General features: G+C 54.0%; 1 protein-coding gene across 8 annotated transcripts in view; it reads right to left on the reverse strand.

Annotated features, from left to right (window-relative positions):
• Positions 1-22,292, reverse strand: part of PDE4A (phosphodiesterase 4A) — a 68,790-nt gene that overhangs the window by 5,093 nt on the left and 41,405 nt on the right. For 6 of the 8 annotated variants that reach the window (XM_033199404.1, XM_033199405.1, XM_033199403.1 and 3 more), the window contains 13 exons: positions 19,351-19,542; positions 17,128-17,164; positions 16,932-17,002; positions 15,423-15,472; positions 15,110-15,222; positions 11,073-11,166; positions 7,288-7,511; positions 5,890-5,988; positions 5,629-5,793; positions 3,976-4,075; positions 3,525-3,679; positions 3,206-3,328; positions 1,244-1,426 (listed from right to left, as the gene is read on the reverse strand). In XM_033199404.1, coding sequence (XP_033055295.1) covers positions 1,244-1,426; positions 3,206-3,328; positions 3,525-3,679; positions 3,976-4,075; positions 5,629-5,793; positions 5,890-5,988; positions 7,288-7,511; positions 11,073-11,166; positions 15,110-15,222; positions 15,423-15,472; positions 16,932-17,002; positions 17,128-17,164; positions 19,351-19,542 — 1,606 coding nt within the window. The other 2 variants (XM_033199410.1, XM_033199411.1) reach the window with 2 other exon arrangements.

A 22,292-nucleotide genomic window follows, 5' to 3' on the forward strand; every position in this document is an offset into this window, starting at 1 on the left:
GGATGCTTCTGGCATCTAGTGGGTCGAGACCAGGCATTCTGCTAAAAACCCTGTAATACCCAGGGCAGCTTCTAGTACAAAAAATGATCAACCAAATGTCAACAGTGCTGAGGCCTAGAAACCCAGGTCTAGAAGGGCAGAGACATCAAACTCAGATGGTTGGGTTTCACCAGGGAGGATATAAAGTGGAGAGGGGCCAGGCAGGGTGGCTCACCCCTGTAATCCCAGCACTTTGGGAGGCTGAGGCAGGCGGATTGAGTGAGCCCAGGAGTTGGAGACTAGCCTGGGCAACATGGCAAAACCCCGTCTCCATGAAAAATACAAAAATTAGCCGAGTGTGGTGGTGCACCCCTGTAGTCCCAGCTACTCTGGAGGCGGGGGTGGAGGATCACTTTAGCCTAGGAGGTGGAGGTTGCAGTGAGCCGAGATAACGCCCCTGAACTCCAGCCTGGGTGGCAGAATGAGACCCTGTCTCAGAAATAAAAGGAAAAAAAATGAAAACAAGGCCGGGTATGGTGACTCACCCCATATCCCAGCACTTTCGGAAGTCAAGGTTTGAGCCCAGGAGTTCAAGACAAGACTGGCAACATAGCAAGCCCCTATCTCGACAAAAAGATTTTTAAAATTAGCCAGGTGTGGTGGTGTGCACCTGTAGTCCCAGCTACTCTGGAGGCTGAGGCAGGAGGATTGCTTGAGCCCAGGAATTCAAGGCTGCAGTGAGCTATGATCACACCACTGCACACCACCCTGGGCAACAGTGCACGACCTGGTCTCAAAATAAACAAATAGAACATAAATAAAAGAAAAACAAACAGGAGGCTGGGCGCAGCGGCTCACGCTTGTAATCCCAGCATTTTGGGAGGCCGAGGCGGGTGGATCACAAGGTCAGGAGTTTGAGACCAGCCTGGCCAACAGGGTGAAACCCCATCTCTACTAAAAATACAAAAATCAGCCGGGTATGGTGGTGCGTGCCTGTAATCCCAGCTACTCGGGAGGCTGGGGCAGGAAAATCACTTGAACCTGGGAGGCAGAGGTTGCAGTGAGCCGAGATTGCACCATTATACTCCAGCCTGGGCAATAAAGACTCTGTCTCAAAACCAAACCAAAACAAAACAAAACAAAAAACAAGAAAACTTGGCATTGTGGAAAGGCAGGGGAGGAGTTCCTGGGCCTCAGAACTTCAGGCCAAGATGGGCTGGGGAGACCCACCCTGTCCCCGTACATCAACGTCCTGAGCCTGTACCTGAGACTTCTCCACGGAGGCAGTGTGCTTGTCACACATGGGGCTGATTTCCATGCCACGCTCGCGCTCACGGTCACCCTGCTGGAAGAACTCAGCCATGATGCGGTCTGTCCACTGGCGGTACAGCTCCAGCGGCTTGGTGGGGTTGCTGAGGTCTGCACAGTGCACCATGTTCCGGAGGACCTGCATGGGGTCGGGGCACAGGGGAATCTTTAGAGGCTGTGCCTCTGTCTCAGTCTGAGACCTCAGGCATTCTTTCTTTTTTAAGAAATGGGGGGCAGACGCAGTGACTCACACCTGTAATCCCAGCACTTTGGGAGGCTGAGGCGGGTGGATCATGAGGTCAGGAGTTCAAGACCAGCCTGGCCAACATGGTGAAAACCCTGTCTCTACTAAAAATACAAAAAAATTAGCCAGGCATGGTGGCACATGCCTGCAATCCCAGCTATAGTGGGGCTGAGGCAGGAGAATTGCTTGAACCTGAGAGGCGGAGGTTGTGTAAGCCAAGATTGTGCCACTGCCCTCCAGCCTGGGCGACAGACGGAGACTCCATCTCAGAAAAAAAAAAAAAAGAAAGAAAGAAAGAAAAAGAAATGGGGTCAGGTGCTGTGGCTCACGCCTGTAATCCCAGCACTTTGGGAGGCCAAGGTGGGCAGATCACTTGAGGTCAGGAGTTTGAGATTGTCCTGGCCAACATGGCGAAACCCTGTCTCTACTAAAAATACAAAAATTAGCCAGGTCTGGTGGTAGGCACCTGTAATCCCAGCTACTCTACAGGCTGAGGCAGGAGAATTGCTTGAGCCCAGGAGGTGGAGTCTGCAGGGAACCAAGGTCTATGCACTCCAGCCTGGATGACAGGGAGACCCGGTCTCAAACAAATAAACAAACAAAAACAGAAAAGAAGAAAGAGAAGGAGAGGAGAGGAGAGGAGAGGAGAGGAGAGGAAAGTGGATCTTGCAATGTTGCTTTGGCTGGTCTCAAACTTCTGGCCTCAAACAGTCCTCCTGCCTCAGCCTCCACAGTAGTTAAGATTATAAGCGTGAGCCACCACACCCAGCCTCTCAGGCTTTCTTATCTCCCACCTGGGGAGGGAGGGAGTGGGGAGTGGGGAGAGGAAGTGGGGAGAAGAGAGAACAGAGGAGGTAGCAGGGAGAGGTGTGTGGGAGATGGAGAAAATATGGGGGGAGTCAGGGTGAGGGAAGAGAAGATGGAGAAGATGGTGAGGGAAAGGGATGGGGGACCTGGAAGGGGTTGATGAGAAGACAGGAAGAATTAGGGGAAATGGGAGGAAATGGTGGGAGAGACGGGAAGGAGAGATGGGATTGGAAAGTGAAGATGGAGAAGGGGACAGACAGAAAAAGAAAGAGGTCAGGTGTGGTGGCTCACGCCAGCTATCCCAGCACTTTGGCAGGCCAAGACAGAAGGATCACTTCAGTTCAGGAGTTTGAGACCAGCCTGGTGACATGGTGAGATCCCAGCTCTCCTTTAAACATACAAAGTAAATAAAAATAAATTTTAAAAAAGAGGGCGGGGCGCGGTGGCTCACACCTGTAATCCCAACATTTTGGGAGGCTGAGGCAGGGGGAATCACCTGAAGTTGGGAGTTGAAGACCAGCCTGACCAACATGGAGAAACCCTTTCTCTACTAAAAGTACAAAATTAGCTGGGCATGGTGGTACATGCCTGTGATCCCAGCTACTCCAGAGGCTGAGGCAGGAGAATTGCTTCAACCTGGGAGGCAAAGGTTGCAGTGAGCCAAGATCGCGCCATTGCACTCCAGCCTGGGCAACAAAACCAAGACTCCGTCTCAAAAGAAAAAAAAGAAGAAGAAGAAAAAAGAAAGAGACAGGAAGATGGGCCACATGGGAGAAAGAAGCTGAGGAAGGGGCAGCTAGCTACCCAGACCTAAAGGTGTGGCTGGGGGAGTGTCCCGCCTCCTTAGATGATGGGGCTTGGGGGCACCTGGATGCGATCGGAGTAGTTATCCAGCAGTAGGACCCCCGAGCTGGTCACTTTCTTGGTCTCCACCATGGTCTTCAGGTCAGCCAGGAGGGTCATGTGCTTGGACATGTCCGTGGCCAGCACCTGCGGGCAAGGGGGCGTCACTGGGGCTGCTGACGTCCGCCCACCAGACTGACCCAGGCCTCCGAAGTTTTCACCAGGTAGAAGCCGCCCGCTCTGTCCAGGTTGAGGGTTCCTCTGGGACTCAGACCCACTCCTCCCCAAAGCCCTCGATTCCAAGGCTTCCTTTCCCGCTCCGTCCCGCCCCAGCCCCGCCCACCATATCGATGACCATCTTGCGTAGGCTCTGCCGCTGGCGCTTGCTGAGGTTCTGGAAGATGTCGCAGTTGTCCTCCTGCAGCAGCTTGAAGCCCACGGCCAGGTGGTGATTCTCGAGCACCGACTCATCGTTGTACATAAGCGCCAGCTCCGAATCTGCAGCCCAGCCCGGAGGTCAGGGGAGGGCCAACGTGTGCAGCGCCAAACGCAGGAGTGCCAACTCCGCCCCCAACTAGCTAACCCCTCCTCAGCCCGGACAGCCTCGCCTCCAGCGCAGTCAGCTCTACCCCAGCCCGGCCATCACCTTTCCAGTCCAGCAAGCCCCACCCCCAGCCCTGCCACCCCCGCCCCGAGACCCGCCAGCCCCGCCTGCAGCCTAGTCAGTTCCGCCCCAAGCCTGGCCAGCCCCGCCTCTAACTCAGCAAACCCCGCCCCCGGCGAGGGCCACTCACTGGTGTTGATGAGGAACTGGTTGGAGACCCCAGGGTGATCTACATCGTGTATGGCAGCCGCGAAGAGGGCGGCGAGAATCTCCAGGTCCGTGAACACTGCCTGGGAGAGAGAGACGGACGTTAGAATAACAGAGTTGAAGCCATGCATGGTGGTAAGCGCCTGTAGTCTCAGCTACTTAGGAGGCTGAGATGGGAGGATCACTTGAGCCTAGGATTTCAAGGCCAGAAGTTCAAGGCCATCCTGGGCAACTTAGCGAGACCCTGTCTCAAATTTAATTTTTTTTTTTTTTTGAGACAGAGTTCCGCTCTTGTCGCCCAGGTTGGAATGCAGTGGCATGATCTTGGCTTACTGCAACCTCCCCATCCTGGGTTCAAGCGACTCTCCTGTTTCAGCCTCCCGAGTAGCTGGGATTACAGGCGCCACCACCACGCCCAGCTAATTTTTAAAATATTTCTTGTAGAGACAGGGTTTCACCATGTTGGCCATTTCTGACCTCAGGTGATTCACCTGCCTCCCAAAGTGCAGGGATTACAGGTGTGAGCCACTTTGCCTGACCTCCCCAATTTTTTTTTTTTTTTTTGAGATGGAGTCTCACTTTGTTGCCCAGGCTGGAGTGCAGTGGCGCAATCTTGGCTCACCGCAACCTGCACCTACTGGGTTCCAGCGGTTTCCTGCCTCAGCCTCCGGAGTAGCTGGGATTACAGGTGTGCCCTACCGTGCCCGGCTAATTTTTGTATTTTTAGTAGAGACGGGGTTTCACCATGTTGGTCAGTCTGGTCTTGAACTCCTGACCTCAGGTGATCCACCTATCTTGGCCTCCCAAAGTGCTGGGATTGCAGGTGTAAGCCATTGCACCTGGCCTAAAACTTTTTTTTTTTTTTTAAATAAATAAGATTTTTGGCCAGGCACAGTGGCTCACGCCTGTACTCCCAGCACTTTGGGAGGCCAAGGCAGGTCAGGACTTTGAGACCAGCCTGTCCAACTTGGCGAAACCCTGTCTCCACTAAAAATATATATATATATATATATATATATTTTTTTTTTTTTTTTTTTTTTTGAGACGGAGTCTCGCTCTGTCACCCGGGCTGGAGTGCAGTGGCCGGATCTCAGCTCACTGCAAGCTCCGCCTCCGGGGTTTACGCCATTCTCCTGCCTCAGCCTCCCGAGTAGCTGGGACTACAGGCGCCCGCTACCTCGCCCGGCTAGTTTTTTGTATTTTTTTAGTAGAGACGGGGTTTCACCGTGTTAGCCAGGATGGTCTCGATCTCCTGACCTCGTGATCCGCCCGTCTCGGCCTCCCAAAGTGCTGGGATTACAGGCTTGAGCCACCGCGCCCGGCCCACTAAAAATATTTTTAAAAACTTAGCCAGGCATGGTGGTGGGTGCCTGTAATCCCAGCTACACAGGACTGAGGGAGGAGAATCACTTGAACCCGGGAGACAGAGGTTGCAGTGAGTTGGGATCGTGCCACTGCACTCTAGCCTAGGCGGCAGAGTGAGACTCTGTCTCAAAAAAAAAAAAAAAAAAAAAAAAGAGAGAAACAGGGTCAAAAAGAGATGGAGGTCAGAGAACCAGGGTCAGAGAGACACACAGGAGGCTGAAGAGGCAGTCACAAAGACAGACGGGGACAGGGAGACAGGGCAGTCACTCACATCTAGCGCAGGCGTGGCCAGCAGTACGTGGGTGGACTGCAGTACGTCGGCAGCGTGCAGGCTGTTATGGTAGGCTACGTCAGCGTGGTAGTGATCCTCCAGCGTCAGCATGTATGTCACCATCGTGTCCACAGGGATGCGGAATTTCTTCAGCAGGTCCCGCTCCTGAGAGCAGGCAGGGGCAGGGTGGTGACCTCTGCTGGCCCCCAGCGCCCCACTCTGAGCCTCTCACCCGGGCCCACTCCCAGCTGTCCCCATCACCTGGAATATCATGTACATGATGCAGGTGAGCGAGCGGCCTCCGGCGTAATCTGACACGCAAAAGATGTTCAGGCCCCACTTGTTCAGGTTCTCCAGTTCCTGGTGGAGACGGAGGCCAGAGGTCAGTAGCCTGTAAGACTCAGGGCCCTGGAGAATATTTCCTAGGAGTTTGAAGCCTTGGTCTGAAGGAAGCACCATTATTGCTCACCCAGTGGGTGACAGGTTCAACAGCACAGAATGTACTGCCCTCGTCCTACTGGGCTGCAAAATAACAAAAGCAATCACAGCCACTGTCTTTTGAGCACTTATGATCTGCCAAGTATTGCTCTAAGTACTTGATCTCATTTGGCAGGTGAAGGCACCAAGACTCAGAGAAGCAATGTGACTTTTCCAAGATCATGCAGCTCATAAGTGGCAAAGCTTGGATGGGAAGCCAGCACGACTGGCCCCCAGCACAGCTCAACCTCTTAGCTAAGCTGTTCACGAGCCCCAGAGGAGAAAGGAAGAAGGGCTTATTTTCCATGTCTCTCCAGAATCCAGAAAACAGCCAGCACATAGTAGCTGCTTAATAAACACCAGTTGGCCAGGTGCAGTGGCTCACACTTGTAATCCCAGCACTTTGTGAGGCTAAGGCAGGTGGATCACTTGAGGCCAGGAGTTTGAGACCAGCCTGGTCAACATGGTGAAACCCCATTTCTACTAAAAATACAAAAATTAGCCAGGTGTGGTGGCACATGCCTTTAGTCCCAGCTACTCAGGAGGGTGAGGCAGGAGAACTGCTTGAACCCAGGGAGGTGGAGGTTGCTGTGAGCCAAGATCATGCTACTGTACTCCAGCCTAGGCGACACAGCAAGCCTCTATCTCAAAATAAATAAATAAATAAAAATAAATAACTAAACGCCAGGTGACTGAATGGAAGATTCACTGGAGGAGGTGGCTCAAAGAGGGTTACAATAAGCCTCAGCTGAGTGAGCCACCAAAGATGGATCACTTCCACTGCCACTGTCTCCTGGAAGAGCTAGGAGTGAAACCCGGGTCTGGACCGTTGGGGACACTATGGGGGCGCAGTCTGGATCAGTGTTACTGGTCTGTACACCGATCCCCCTGCAGCTGGGAGTGTTGCCTGCTACGGCTCACAGCTGCCCACTTTTCCAGAAGACTAGTCCCAACAGGAGCTACATGGAAGAGGTGATACGTCCACCCCTGGGGACGGCCCCCAGGCAATGAATGATACAGAGGTACAAAGCGCCAGCATGCTTGCCTCAAGAAGGGCTCAAACCCTCACCTCAGGCTCTGCTTCTAGGAAACCTGGTCTAAGACATAACCCAAAGCCCAGTCTTTCTCGGGGTCCCAGGAGACTACCCCCTCCAGCCCTGCCCCTACTGAGCCCCAACCCACTTGGGCCAGGAGCTCTTCTTGATCGGTCTTCACCCCAAATCGGGGAATGTTAGAGTTGTTCAGGCTGTTACTATGCATCAACTTTTTCACCCCTGTGATTTGGGACATGGGCTGTAAGTGTGGTACAGGGGGCGGGGGTGGCTGGGAGGGTCTTGGTCGCGGCGCTTGCTGTTTTTCTCGTTCCTTCATCGTGGGTGATGGGATCTCCACTTCATTCTGTTTGTCTGCAGAAGATGGGAAGCAGGAACAAGTGTGAACACCCCCTCCACCCCTGGAGGCTCCCTTATCCTTCAGCCCTCTACCACGTACCAGGAAGGCTCACCCGAAAGGGCAGAACCCTTCCAGTTGTGATGCCGTTGGCTACTCAAAGTCAGGAAACCAGAGGGGATGTGGGAAATCTTCCGGGAGGTGGTGGGCTGGAGTAGGGGCCCAGGGCTCTGGGATGGCCCCAGTCTGATCATCAGATTTGGATGGAGAGTGGCATGGGAAGTCAGGAAGTGAAGTGGGGATGCCAGGGAGAACTGCTGCCTACCCCGAAAACCCAGGGAACCTTTTTGGGTGGGGAAGACCCTAGCATGGGGGCCAATAGTGCTGATGCAGGGGGTGGCATCACTGGGAAGAGAGAGGGAAGGGTGGTGTCTGGCTCCATGTCCCTGCCCCCCACCGCCCACCTTGGCACCAGTCTGCCTAGGGGACAGCCCCAGGAGCCCTTTTCCTGAGCTCTCAGGGGCTCCCAGAGCTCAGCCAAGGTCACCCATTGTGACCTGGAGCTAGCTGGTCAATGACAGGGCCTAATACGGGTCATTTGCATGCTATGCTCCCATTGGGTGGATCCTCAGAACTCAGAGACACACCCCTCCATCACTGGTGGGAGCACTGGAAACTCCGAACACTTTTTTTCTTGAGACAGAGTCTACCTCTGTCGCCCAGGCCGGAGTGCAGTGGCACGATCTCTGGCTCACTGCAGCCTCCACCTCCCAGGTTCAAGCGATTCTCCTGCCTCAGCCTCCTGAGTACCTGGGATGACAGGCGCCCGCTACCACGCTCGGCTAATTTTTATATTTTTAGTAGAGATGGGGTTTCATCATGTTGGCCAGACTGGTCTTGAACTCCTGACCTCAAGTGATCCGCCTGCCTCGGCCTCCCAACGTGTTGGGATTACAGGCATGAGCCACCGCGCCCAGCCCCAACACTTTTCTTGAGCTTGTCTGGGCGGTTCCTGAATTTGGGGGCCTTTGGGGTATGGTGATAAACTGCGAGGATTAAATTATCTTGAGTTTGGGGGCACATCTTTAACTTGAGCATTTTGAGGAACCCATGAACTTAAGGGTTCCAGTGAATCTGGGGTATTCTGGTGCATTTGGGGTTCTATTGAATTAGGAATCTTACAGGTGTTTGTTTTTTCAGCTCTGTCACTCAGGCTGGAGTGCAGTGGCACAATCGTGTCTCACGGCAGCCTTGAACTCCTGGACTCAAGTGATCCTCCTGCCTCAGCCTCCCAAGTAGCTGGGACCACAGGCACACACCACTATGTCCGACTAATTTTTTATTTTTTATTTTATTTATTAATTTTTTGAGACGGAGTCTTGCTCTGTCGCCCAGGCTGGAGTGCAGTGGCGCCATCTCGGCTCACTGCAAGCTCTATCTCCTGGGTTCACGCCATTCTCCTGCCTCAGCCTCTCGAGTGGCTGGGACTACAGGCGCCCACCACCACGCCTGGCTAACTTTTTGTATTTTTAGTAGAGATGGGGTTTCACCGTGTTAGCCAGGATGGTCTCGATCTCCTGACCTCGTGATCTGCCCGCCTCCGCCTCCCAAAGTGCTGGGATTACAGGCGTGAGCCACCGCGCCCAGCCTATTTTATTATTATTATTATTATTATTATTATTATTTTAGATGTAGTCTCACTCTGTCACCTAGGCTGGAGTGCACTGATGCAATCTCAGCTCACTGTAGCCTCCACCTCCCAGGTTCAAGCAATTCTCCTGCCTCAGCCTCCTGAGTAGCTGAGATTACAGGCATGCGCCAACACTCCCAGCTAATTTTTGTATTTTTAGTAGAGACAGTGTTTTACCATGTTGGTCAGGCTGTTCTTGAACTCCTGACCTCGTGATCTTGCCCACCTTGGCCTTCCAAAATGCTGGGATTACAGGTGTGAGCCACTGCGCCTGGCCTAGTTTTTAATTTTTTTGCAGAGACAGGTTCTCACTATGTTGCCCAGGCTGGTCTTGAACTTCTGGGCTCAAGCGATCCTCTTGCCTCAGCCTCCCAAAGCCCTGGGATTACAGGCATGAGCTGCCTCTTCCTGCCTCTTACAGGTTTTGTTTTGTTTTGTTTTGTTTTTTTGAGACGGAGTCTTGCTCTGTCGCCCAGGCTGGAGTGCAGTGGCCGGATCTCAGCTCACTGCAAGCTCCGCCTCCCGGGTTTACGCCATTCTCCTGCCTCAGCCTCCCGAGTAGCTGGGACTATAGGCGCCCGCCACCTCGCCTGGCTAGTTTTTTGTATTTTTAGTAGAGACGGGGTTTCACCGTGTTAGCCAGGATGGTCTCGATCTCCTGACCTCGTGATCCGCCCGTCTCAGCCTCCCAAAGTGCTGGGATTACAGGCTTGAGCCACCGCACCCGGCCTACAGGTTCTTAAACTTGATAATCTTCTATGGATTAGAGTTCTAAAATTTTGGGAGTCTACTGAATTGGTGGGGTCATACCAAGTTTGGAGATCCTATTGAATTTGGGGGGTTTTTCAGTTTGGAGGTTTGCTAAAGTTTGGGGGCCTTTTGTGGACTCGGAAGCACAGAACTTCCCTTAAGTTTGAGAACTCTACTGAGTTTGGGCATCTCTCTTGAGTTTGGGCACATCTACTGAGTGTAGAAGGGAGTTAATCCAAGTTTGGAAATTCTATTGAATTTAGGGTTCTACTCAGTTCGGGAGGCTTTCCAGTTTGGGGGCTTTTTGTTTAGTTTTTGAGACAGAGTCCCACTCTGTCGCCCAGGCCGGAGTGCAGCAGTGGCGTGATCTCGGCTCACTGCAACCTCTGCCTCCTGGGTTCAAGCGAGTGTCTAAAACAAAGAGGTTTTGTTTGTTTTGAGATGGAGTCTCACCCTACTGCCCAGGCTGGAATGCAGTGGCATGATCTTGGCTCACTGCAACCTCTTGCCTCCTGGGTTCAAGTGATTCTCTTGCCGCAGCCTCCCAAGTAGCTGAGATTACAGGCACACACCACCACGCCCAGCTAATGTTTTTGTTTGTTTGTTTGTTTTTGAGACAGAATTTCACTCTTATTGCCTAGGCTAGAGTGCAATGGAGTGATCTCGGCTCACTGCAACCTCCACCCGCTGAGTTCAAGTGATTCTCCTGCCTGAGCCTCCTGAGTTGCTGCGATTACAGGCACCCGCCACCATGCCTGGCTAATTTTTTGTATTTTAGTAGAGATGGGGTTTCACCATGTTGGCCAGGTGGGTCTCAAACTGCTGATGCCTCAGCCTCTCAAAGTGTTAGGATAACAGGCTTGAGCCACCGTGCCCGGTGCTTGGAGGCTTTTTAAAGTTTAGAAGGGTTTTCAGCTCACGGATGATTTCAAATATTGGGTTCTATAGAAGTTGGGGGTCTCACAGAGTTTGAAGGCATCAGGAATGTGAGGGCTGTTGGATAGGGTGACTTTGACCTTTGGGGAGTTGAGAGTCCAAGTCCCTAGGAAAATGTGACCAACAGGACCCAGGGTCAGAGGTAGACCCCTCTCTACCCCAAGTGTCCCCCCTCCAATCCCATGTGCTTCCCCTCACTCACCCAGGAATGTTGTGGAAATGTACTCTGAGACCTGGTTTCCTGACCTGCTCATTTCTGACAGGTGTGTGAGTTCACGGTTCAACATCCTCTTGAACTAAGGTAAAGAAGTCAACAAGGAAGAAATGATGGGGGAAGCACAGTGGTGGGGAGGGTGTCAGTCCTTCCCAAGAATGCCTAAAGACCCCATGAGTCCCTCCTATTTTTCTGCTCAGCCAACAGAGGCCCTATAGACTGCTGGGGGGTGGGGTCAGCCCTTCCTCTTCTCCCAGCTCTGGATGGAGGTCCCCAGGTTTGGGGAATCATGATCAGCATAACCCTCCCTGCCTGAGGAAAGACGGGCTCCCCTCCCCATTTCCCCCAAGGAGGAGCCACAGGGGCACCTGTGGAAGGGAGGGGCTCCTGCCTAACAGAGAACCAATGGGGAAGCAGGAGAATCCCGTCGCCATGGCGATGGGAGTCTCCTTAGCAACTCCCCCTCCAACCAGCTGCTGAGCTGGGGAAAAGGGGGGCAAGCCGGAGGCCCCTTAACCCTTGCCTTCCCAGAGCTGCCCCCGACCCAAGTCTTCCCAGACATGGACCCCAATCCTGGGGGTCCTGGCTCCTGGCCCCCAGCTCAGTTTGGAAAAAGGGAACGTGGTAACCAAGCTCTGGGGGACAAAAAGGTTTAGCCGGGGCTGGGGAGAATGGTGAGCTGAGGAAATCCCAGTTTGATCACCCAGGGGAGGGGGAGGGGCTTCCCATCCCAGCCCCCTCTCCCCCAACCCCAGAGAGGTGGATAGATGCACGGATGAACAGAGTATACCCAAAATCAGGCTTGGAGGCCCCTCCTGGTCCCCCCATGCCACTCTGCACAGGCCTCTGCTGTGACATTGTACACAGAGGAGAAAGGGCATTGGCTCCCCACCCCCAAGCTCTGCCACAGCACCCCAAAAACAGGAGCAGACTCTGTCCAGGGAAGCAGGAGGGACACTTGGCAGGAGGGGTGAGCCTGTATGGCCCATGCTGGGACAGGTAGCTCCCTCCTCCCAGTGCCACCCAGAGACCCTGGGTACAGAGACACACACATCCACACAAGATGGACCCACAAAATACCACACAACCACACACACAATCGCAGGCTTTTGGTCCTACACAGCGTCACACAACCCAGACACACAGATCAAAGGGCATGCAAAATAAGACAGTCACTGACATTTGGGGTCACATGTCCCCAAAATATCAGGCAGCTCTGGGCTCAGACACACAGCCCAACACACAACACCACAGTCAGAGCTAGATGATCTTAGGGCCACACTGTGACCCAGGCAAACAAGCCTACACTCAGGCAGACACACCATCGCAGACACACACACACATCCAGGCACTGACACAGTCACACCCAGTGAGGGACCTGCAGTCCACCCCCAGGGAGAGTCACACACCCCCAGCTGCCCACCATCCACGCCCAGCCCTGGGCCACACAGAGACAGTCACAAGGCTTCATCTCCAGGCCACACACGTGCACAGCTTCACACACAAGCCCACACCAGGGGCCCGGCTCGCCAGGATGCCTGCCCACCCACTACCCTGCACTCTCCTACCTGGTCCCACCAGCCCACCAGCCACGGCTTGGAGCAGGTCTCGCAGAAGAAATCCACCAAGGGCATCTTGGAGACTTAGCCCGCCTGGGGCTGCTGCACACAGAGGCTGGGCTTGGGGAGTCCCGGGGTTAAAAACCACCGGGGAAGGGGTGCTGGGCAGGTGGGTAGTGGAAGGGGGAGCCGCGGAGGGGCCTGGGCCGGCCCAGCAGGGCTGGGGGCTCCCTTCCCCTCCGCGCTCCCGGCGGCAGCGCTGGTTACATGGTCCGCTAGCCCTGGGCCCCAATGGGCCCCCCCGTGGCGGTGGGTGGAGGTGGTGGGGGGTCCGTGCCCATGGGAGGGGGGCAGGGCAAGGGTCCCAGGAGGAGGCTGCGGAGCTCAGTGTGTGCACCCGTGTGTGTGCGTGTGTGCTCACTGCAGCACTGGCAGGCTGCATGGGATGTCAGGTGGTGCTGGGGGTGGGGGGGCGTTAAAGGGGCATCAGAGACCATGGGCCTCAGCCAGAACCTAGGTGGGCTGTCCACATCAGGACCTGTCCCCTCCATGGACACACCCAGAGATAGAAACACACACCCACTTTACACTCACAAACGTACAAACACCCTGAGACACACCTTCCAGGGACACCCACACACATCCAGGCACTTGACACTTGAATACACACAGATTACCCAAATGCTTTCTGTTGTACACTTACAGCACACACACACACACACACACACAAATCCAGAGACAGTCACAACTGGTATCCAACACATATACAGGTGCACAGTTAAGCATATAGCAAATGCCTTCAGACATACCCCATCCAAGGGCGCAGACCCACATCCAGACCCACATCCAGACCCACACCTAGGGACAGACACCGAGATGCCAGCCACCATTTTGTTTTTTTTTTTTTGAGATGGAGTTTCACTCTTGTTGCCCAGGCTGGAGTGCAATGGCACGATCTTGGCTCACTGCAACCTCCGCCTTCCGGGTTCAAGCGATTCTCCTGTCTCAGCCTCCCCAGTAGCTGGGATTACAGGCACCCTCCACCACACCCGGCTAATTCTGTATTTTTAGAAGAGATGGGGTTTCTCCATGTCTCTAACTCCTGACCTCAGGTGATCCACCTGCCTTGGCCTCCCCAGCCAGCCACACTTACAGACATACACTAAACACACCCACAGACACACTTTCCAACCATTGCAAATATCCACTGTCCTTGGACACAAACATACCCCAACAAATCCATAAGGAAATACACTCACAGATGCAGAAACACACACACACACACACACACACATACACACACACACATACACACACACACATACACACACACACACATACACACATACACACACACACATACACACACACACACACACACCACACACACACACCATTGCAGAAACACCCTCAGACCCATATCCACAGACACAGCTACATTTCAGATGCTTGATCCACCCTCAGAGACACAATCGCCCTCGGACTGGTATGTTCCCATACAAGCCTCCACCCACTGCTGTAAGCACCCCCCAACAAAGACACTCCCACCTACAGATCATTTCTTGATAGACACCCGCCCACAAGGGCTGCTACCACTCTCTCCAACTCCAGGAAGCATCATTCACACATACTGCCCGCTTCCTGAATGGTGTCCCTTGCAGTTCTGCAGTGCATGGTCTGCACAACTGTACATGGGAGCCTTGCAGTCACCCCTGCAGCCCTGCAAACACACAAACACATAGAGCCACACATTCAGTTTCCCATCTGGTCCAACTGTCTCCTGCAGACATGCGCACCCCTCTGGCAGAACCCCACACACCTATAGCCCTGCATAGTCACCCGTGCACACCTATACACCCTCCACAGGTACACACTGGCGTGCCACTCTTCAGAATCTACTGCCAACACACGTGCACTGCAAATGCGTAGCCAATAGACCAGCAGCTACGCAGACCTACAGCCACAGATACACCCCTGCAGACCATAAAAGCATAAACCCCCTCAATGGAAACGGTCACCTATTGATATATGTACAACCAGACGGACACACCCCACCCCACAACATACACCAGGCTCTTCCAGCCCTGGGGAAAGTCAGAATCTACAGGAGCTTCAAGCCTTGAAGCTGCCATCCAGGGATTGGCCCCACCCAGGGACTGACCCCATACCATAGGCCCTACCCAGAGATTGGCCCCACCCTCATGAGCCACGCCCAGTAGTAGGCCTCGCCTACAGGCCCAACCTAGTGGTTGGCTCCACCCATAGGGCCCATCTCCACCAGACCCCGCCTAGGGATTGGCCCTGCCCTAAACAGCCACACCCCGTAGCTATCTCCTCCCACAGGCACAACCTAGTGGCTGGCTCCATTCGCAGGCCGCGCCCACTGCTCGCATTCAGTGGTTGGCTCTACCCACTGGCCCCGCCCCCGCCAGCCCCGCCCAGGGGTTCTGCCCACCACCTGCACACCTTGTGCGAGGCCATCTCGCTGACAGAGCGATAAGTTTGCATGGTCTCCAGCTGCTCCAGACACCAGTCCAGCTCTTCCAGCGTCTCCCGGGCCAACTGCTGACACGTTTCTTCTAAGGAAGGGGCAGCCAGGGTAGTGACTGAGAAGGTCTGTAGGCAGAAGCCCAGAGGCCCCAGCCCACGGTGAAGGGGTTCGCCAGGTGAGTGGACTGCTGGGTGGGGAAGGGGCTGAGGGACCCCCACTGGGGCAGCAAGAGGGACCCCCACTGGGGCAGCAAGAGGGACCCCTTCCCACCCCTCTGGGCTTAGCTACCTGACAGCGTGGCCTTGCAGACAGGGGTGGGGCCGCCCAGCGGGGACCGCCTGCAAAAAAAAAATGGGGCTGCAACGTCAGCCTGGGTCCCCCCCACCAGGTCCCTGCCTCCCGCTTTCCATGAACAGTGCCAATTTTCATTTGTCTGAATGCTCACTGTGTCCTAGAGAGGCTGCCATGTACTCTGCCTGCAGCCTCAATGAGCCCCAGAAAAATCCATTGTATAGATGTGGAAACTGAGGCTCAAGGAGGTGAAACAGCTTCTTCAAGACCACGTGGCTGATCTGCTTTAAGATCAGGTCCTGGGTTTCCAAGATCTCTGCTCTCTTGACTAACTCCCCACAAATCCTCCAAGCCCCTAAGGATGTCTCTATCTACCACCCCTAGAAGGACTGGCAGCTCTCAGCCACCTCTCTTGCCCTAAAACAATGAAGATCCACTCCTATGTATTCTGCCCTTACGTGCAGGGTAATATTCTAGCACTTTCTAGATATCATCTCCTCTCCTCACAGCAGTTATCTAAAGGAGGCATTGCAATCCCCACTCTTATTTATCTATTTTTTGAACCAGGGTCTTGCTCTGTCACCCAGGCAGGAGTGCAGTAGTGGGAACACGGCTCACTGCAGCCTCAACCTGCTGGGCTCAAAATGATCCTCCTGCCTTAGCTTCCTGTGTAGGTGGGAACCACAGGCACATGCCACGATGCTGGGCTAAATTTTTTTTTGTTTTTTTGGAGAGACAGGGTCTTATTTAGTTTCCTCCAGGCCGGTCTTGAACTCCTGAATTCAAGTGATCCTCCTGCCTTGACCTCCCAAAGTGCTGGGATTATGGGCATGAGCCAGCACGCTTGGCTGTGATCATCACTTTACAGAGGGGCAACAGAAGCACCATGGAATGCCATTTGCCCAGCAACTTGGTGTCAAGGCCCAGGGTGGGCCTGGGGACTGTGGCTGTGGCCTCACCACCATGCATCCAGACCCCTAAATCTTTATTTATACAAACCTCTGGGCTGGGCGCGGTGGCTCACGCCTGTAATCCTAGCACTTTGGGAGGCTGAGGTGGGTGGATCACCTGAGGTCAGGAGTTTGAGACCAGCCTGGCCAACATGGTAAAACCCCAAGTCTACTAAAAGTACAAAAATTAGCCCGGTGTGGTGGTGCATGCCTGTAATCCCAGCTACCCAAGAGGCTGAGGCAGGAAAATCACTTGAACCCGGGAGGCAGAGGTTGCAGTGAGCCGAGGTCACGCCACTGCACTCCAGCCTGGGTGACAGAGTGAGACTTGATCTCAAAACAAACAAACAAACAAACAAAAAACAATAACAACAAAAACACCTCTGTGTCTTAGGTGCTTGAGCTGCAATGGCTCTCTGGCTCTCTGGGAGCTGTTGTCCGAACAGAGGTTCAGAGAGGTCACCCGCCCACCCGAGGTCACACAGCAGCGCTGAGAGCAAAACCTGGGTATGCTTCACCTTATGATCACAGCTGTTGCAGCCCAGCCTTCACTTACTTGTTATTGGGAACGGGCACATTGGTCAGGAGTGAGAAGTTGCTACGGACGCTCCGGAGGCTGGCCAGCACCTGGGATAGGGAGCGACAGTGAGGACTGGGGTCCCCCCAGGAGGGAGCAGGGCTGGGCCCTGTCCCCAAGTGTGGCAGAGCATTGGAGCCCCTTCTCTCCTTAACCATTTGGGAAGAGGTCTCACCTGAGCAAACGGTGTTACGATGAGGTCTTCAGCGTGCCTGTGATTGAGGACAGAGGCAGGTCAGGGGTCCGCAGAGTATCAGCTCTCTGGGGTAGATGCCCTGTGAGGCTGGACCCAGGGAGGCTGAGCGGGAGGGAGGGGACTCTGTGGGACCTAGGGAAAGAACACTTGTCCTGCATAAGGGTGGACATGTGTCCAGAGCTGATCGTGGAAGAAATGGCAGTCAAGGAGGGTGGCTCAGGTAGGTCGGGGGAGAAGAGACAAAGTGGAAAAGGGCAGAGGGGAGAGGTGAATATGGTTGGGATTTTGTTTTGTTTTGTTTTGTTTTTTAGACAGAGTCTTACTCTGTCACCCAGGCTGGAGTGTGGTGGCGTGATCTCAGCTCATTGCAACCTCCGCCTCCCAGGTTCAAGTGATTCTCCTGTCTCGGCCTCCCAAGAAGCTGAGATCACAGGCATGTGCCATCTTGCCCCACTAATTTTGGTATTTTTAGTAGAGACGGGGTTTCACCATGTTGGCCAGGATGGTCTCAAACTCCTGGCCTGGAACAATCTGCCCACTTTGGCCTCCCAAAGTGCTGGGATTACAGGCATGAGCCACTGTGCCTGATCTTTTTATTTATTTTTTATTTTAAAGAGATGACGGCCGGGCGCGGTGGCTCAAGCCTCTAATCCCAGCACTTTGGGAGGCCGAGACGGGCGGATCACGAGGTCAGGAGATCGAGACCATCCTGGATAACACGGTGAAACCTCGTCTCTACTAAAAAAAAAATACAAAAAACTAGCCAGGCGAGGTGGCGGGCGCCTGTAGTCCCAGCTACTCCGGAGGCTGAGGCAGGAGAATGGCATAAACCCGGGAGGCGGAGCTTGCAGTGAGCTGAGATCCGGCCACTGCACTCCAGCCTGGGCGACACAGCGAGACTCTGTCTCAAAAAAAAAACCGTAATAAATAAAAAAAAAATAAAGAGATGACATCTTATCCTGGCCAACATGGTGAAACCCCGTCTCTACTAAAAATACAAAAATTAGTTGGGCATGGTGACGCACGCCTGTAGTCTCAGCTACTTGGGAGGCTGAGGCAGGAGAATCGCTTGAACCCGGGAGGCAGAGGTTGCAGTGAGCCAAGATTGTGCCACTGCACTCCAGCCTGGTGACAGAGCGAGATTTCATCTCAAAAACAAAAAAAGAGATGAAGTCTTGCTATGTTGGCCAGGCTGGTCTCAGACTCCTGAGCTCAAGCAATCCTTCTGCCTCAGCCTCCAAACGTGCTAGGATTATGAGTGTGAGCTTCCAAGCCTGACCTGAGGTGAATATGTTGCAAGGGCGGGGCTTGATGAGGGAGCAGTGAACAGGAAGGGGACCAAGGGGGCTGAGGTGTGCACAGCAATGGCTGGGGGCAAAACCTGGAGGAACCCAGTGAGAGAGGAAGAGGCAGAGCAGGTTCAGGGGGAGCTCACACCTCAACAAGTGTCACGATAAGAGGGGTTAGCTCAGGAAAACCTGGGGGAAGGGCGGGGGGTGGGTCAGGTGAGATGCACACACTGTGGGAGGACGCAGTGGGTGGGCACTCACACCTTTCTGGCTGGACACGCTATAAAATAACTGAGGGCAGGCGGGGTGGCTCATGCCTGCAATCCCAGCACTTTGGGAGGCTGAGGTGGGAGGATCACTTGAGCCCAGGAGTTTAAGACCAGTCTAGGCAACATAGTGAGACCTGATCACTATTTTAATATATTTTTTAAAAAAGGAACTGAGGCCAGGCACGGTGGCTCATGCCTGTAATCCCAGCACTCTGGGAGGCCGAGGCAGGTGAATCACCTGAGGTCAGGAGTTTGAGACCAGCCTGGCCAACATAGTGAAACGCTGTCTCTACTAAAAATACAAAATTAGCCAGGTATGATGGCGGGTGCCTGTAATCCCAGCTACTGGGGAGGCTGAGGCAGGAGAATCACTTGAACCCAGGAGGCGGAGGTTGCAGTGAGCTGAGATCGCACCTCTGCACTCCAGCCTGGACAACAGAGCGAGACTCCGTCAAAAAAAAAAAAAAAAGAGGAACTGAGTCCTTTATAGCAGAGGCAGGGGGCTGCTTACTCTTCACTGGGGAGGACAGGTTGGGGGTGTTGAGCAGGATAGGGGTGGGTGCCCCCCCACTCCTTGCTGGGAAGGGCAGCTTCCAGCAGGATGAGGCCTGGGGGAACTGGCATGTGGGCAGGGGGATGCTCACGCCTCGCTGGTGACTGATGAGTTCCGGGACATGGTCTTGGGTGACATGTCATAGTCGCTGTCTGAGCGGTACAAGAAGGACTCCCGGCGCTGGCTGGTGGCCGCCCCGGCATGTAGCACGAGTCCTGGGCTCGCCTGCGAGTCCAGGGGGCTGCGGCCGGGAGGTGGTGTCGGCCCATTCTCTGCCTCGAAGCTGCAGGGGATAGGTGAGAAGAAGGGTCAGGAAGCTGAAACGCTGTGACGGAGGTTAAGAGGAATGAGGAGGGCAACCATGGTGGCTCACGCCTCACGCCTGTAATCCCAGCACTTTGGGAGGCCAAGGCGGGGCAGATCACTTGAGGAGTTCAAGACCAGACTGGCCAACATGATGAAACCCTGTCTCCACTGAAAATACAAAAATTAGCCAGGCATGGTGGCAGGTGTCTGTAATCCCAGTTACTCGGGAGGCTGAGGCATGAGAATCCCTTGAACCTAGGAAGTGGAGGTTGCAGTGAGCCAATATCGCGCCACTGCACTCCAGCCTGGGTGACAGAGCAAGACACCGTCTCAAAGGAAAAAAGGAGTGGGAGGGAATGAGGAGACCAAGGGAATTCCTGGCAAAGATTCAGGTGGATAATTTTTTTTTTTTTTTTGAGACATGGTCTCGCTCTGTGGCCCAGGCTGGAGTAGTGCAGTGGCACGATCTTGGCTCACTGCAACCTCCACCTCCTGAATTCAAGTGGTTCTTGTGCCTCAGCCTCCTGAGTAGCTGGGATTACAGACACGCACCACCACGCCTGGCTAATTTTTGTCTTTTTAGTAGAGACGGAGTTCCACCATGTTGGCCAGGCTGGTCTCAAACTCCTGGCCTCACGTGATCCTCCCTCCTTGGCCTCCCAAAGTGCTGGAATTACAGGCCTGGGCCATTGCGCCCAACCAAGTGGAGGATGTTAAAGAAAGACAGATACCCCAGCTACTCGGGAGGCTGAGGCAGGAGAATGGCATGAACCCAGGGGGCGGAGCTTGCAGTGAGCCGAGATTGCACCATTGCACTCCAGCCTAGGTGACAGAGTGAGACTCCGTCTCAAAAAAAAAAAAAAAAGAAGAAGAAGAAGAAAGACTGATACCCTAAAAGAGATGGGAGACACAGAATGGCAAAGATGAAACTTGTTGCGCACCGGCATGCACCGGTGCACCCATCTCCACTGCTGTGGTGGGGACACCCCAAGGTCAAAATTTATGGGATCATTCACTCTTTCCTTTGCACCTCAAATCAGCCTTGCTGTGAAAATCTGTCCAGAATCTGTCTACTTCTCACCCACTCCTTGGCCAGCTCCCCTCATCCCTAGCCAGGGCTGGTTGCATTCACCTCTGCCCTGGTACCCATGTCCTGTTTTCAACCCCTAGTCTTTCTTCAATGGCTGCCAGGGGGAGCTTGGAAACACCTGAATGTGGTTAAGTCCTACCTCTGCTAAGAACCTTCTATGGGCCGGGCGCGGTGGCTCAAGCCTGTAATCCCAGCACTTTGGGAGGCCAAGACGGGCGGATCACGAGGTCAGGAGATCAAGACCATCCTGGCTAACACGGTGAAACCCCGTCTCTACTAAAAAAAATACAAAAAAAGGCCGGGCGCGGTGGCTCACGCCTGTAATCCCAGCACTTTGGGAGGCCGAGGCGGGCGGATCACAAGGTCAGGAGATCGAGACCACGGTGAAACCCCGTCTCTACTAAAAATACAAAAAAAAGGCCGGGCGCTGTGGCGGGCACCTGTAGTCCCAGCTACTTGGGAGGCTGAGGCAGGAGAATGGCGGGAACCTGGGAGACGGAGCTTGCAGTGAGCTGAGATAGCGCCACTGCACTCCAGCCTGGTGGACAGAGCCAGACTCCGTCTCAAAAAAAAAAAAAAAAAAAAAACAAAAAAAAACTAGCTGGGCGTGGTGGCGGCGCCTGTAGTCTCAGCTACTCAGGAGGCTGAGGCAGGAGAATGGCGTGAACCCGGGAGGCGGAGATTGCAGTGAGCCGAGATCGCGCCACTGCACTCCAGCCCGGGAGACAGAGCCAGACTCCGTCTCAAAAAAAAAAAAAAAAGAACCTTCTATGGATCCCACCTTACTCTGGGCAAAATCCAAAGTCCTCAATGCAGCTCACAGTTCTTGTCCCATGACTTCCCCTTCCCCCCTCACTAATTCTGCTCCAGCCACAATGGCCTCCTCACTATTCCTTAAAAATCTCACACAGGCCAGGCGAGGTGGCTCACGCCTGTAACCCCAGCACTTTGGGAGGCCGAGGTGGGCGGATCACTAGAGGTCAGGAGTTCTTGACCAGCCTGGCTAACATGGCAAAACCCCATCTCTAATAAAAATACAAAAATTAGCCAGGTGTGGTGGTGGGTGCCTGTAATCCCAGCTACTTGAGAGGCTGAGGCAGGAGAATCGCTTGAGCCCAGGAGGTGGAGGTTGCAGTGAGGGCCGAGATCTCGCCACTGCATTCCAGCCTGGGCAACAGAGCAAGACTCCATCTCAAAAAAAAAAAACTCAGACATAGTCCTGCCTCAGAGCCTTTGCACAGGCTATTTCTCCAGCCCAGATTTGCAGCGGCTCCTCCTTCCCTCCTTCAGGCCTCTGCTCAAATGTCACCACCACAGAGAAGCCTCCCCTGACCAACCCAGCTAAAATTTTAACCATAACATATTTTTTTCTTTTTTTCGAGACAGAGTTTCACTCTTGTTGCCCAGGGTGGAGTGCAATGGTGCAATCTCAGCTCACCGCAACCTCCGCCTCCTGGGTTCAAGCGATTCTCCGGCCTCAGCCTCCCTAGTAGCTGGGATTACAGGCATGCGCCACCACACCTGGTTAATTTTGTATTTTCAGTAGAGACGGGGTTTCACCGTGTTGGTCAGGCTGGTCTCGAACTCCTGACTCAGGTGATCCACCCGCCTTGGCCTCCCAAAGTGCTGGGATTACA

The sequence above is a fragment of the Trachypithecus francoisi genome, unplaced genomic scaffold (assembly GCF_009764315.1).
Source record: "Trachypithecus francoisi isolate TF-2019V2 unplaced genomic scaffold, Tfra_2.0 Lachesis_group5, whole genome shotgun sequence".
NCBI lineage: Eukaryota > Metazoa > Chordata > Mammalia > Primates > Cercopithecidae > Trachypithecus > Trachypithecus francoisi.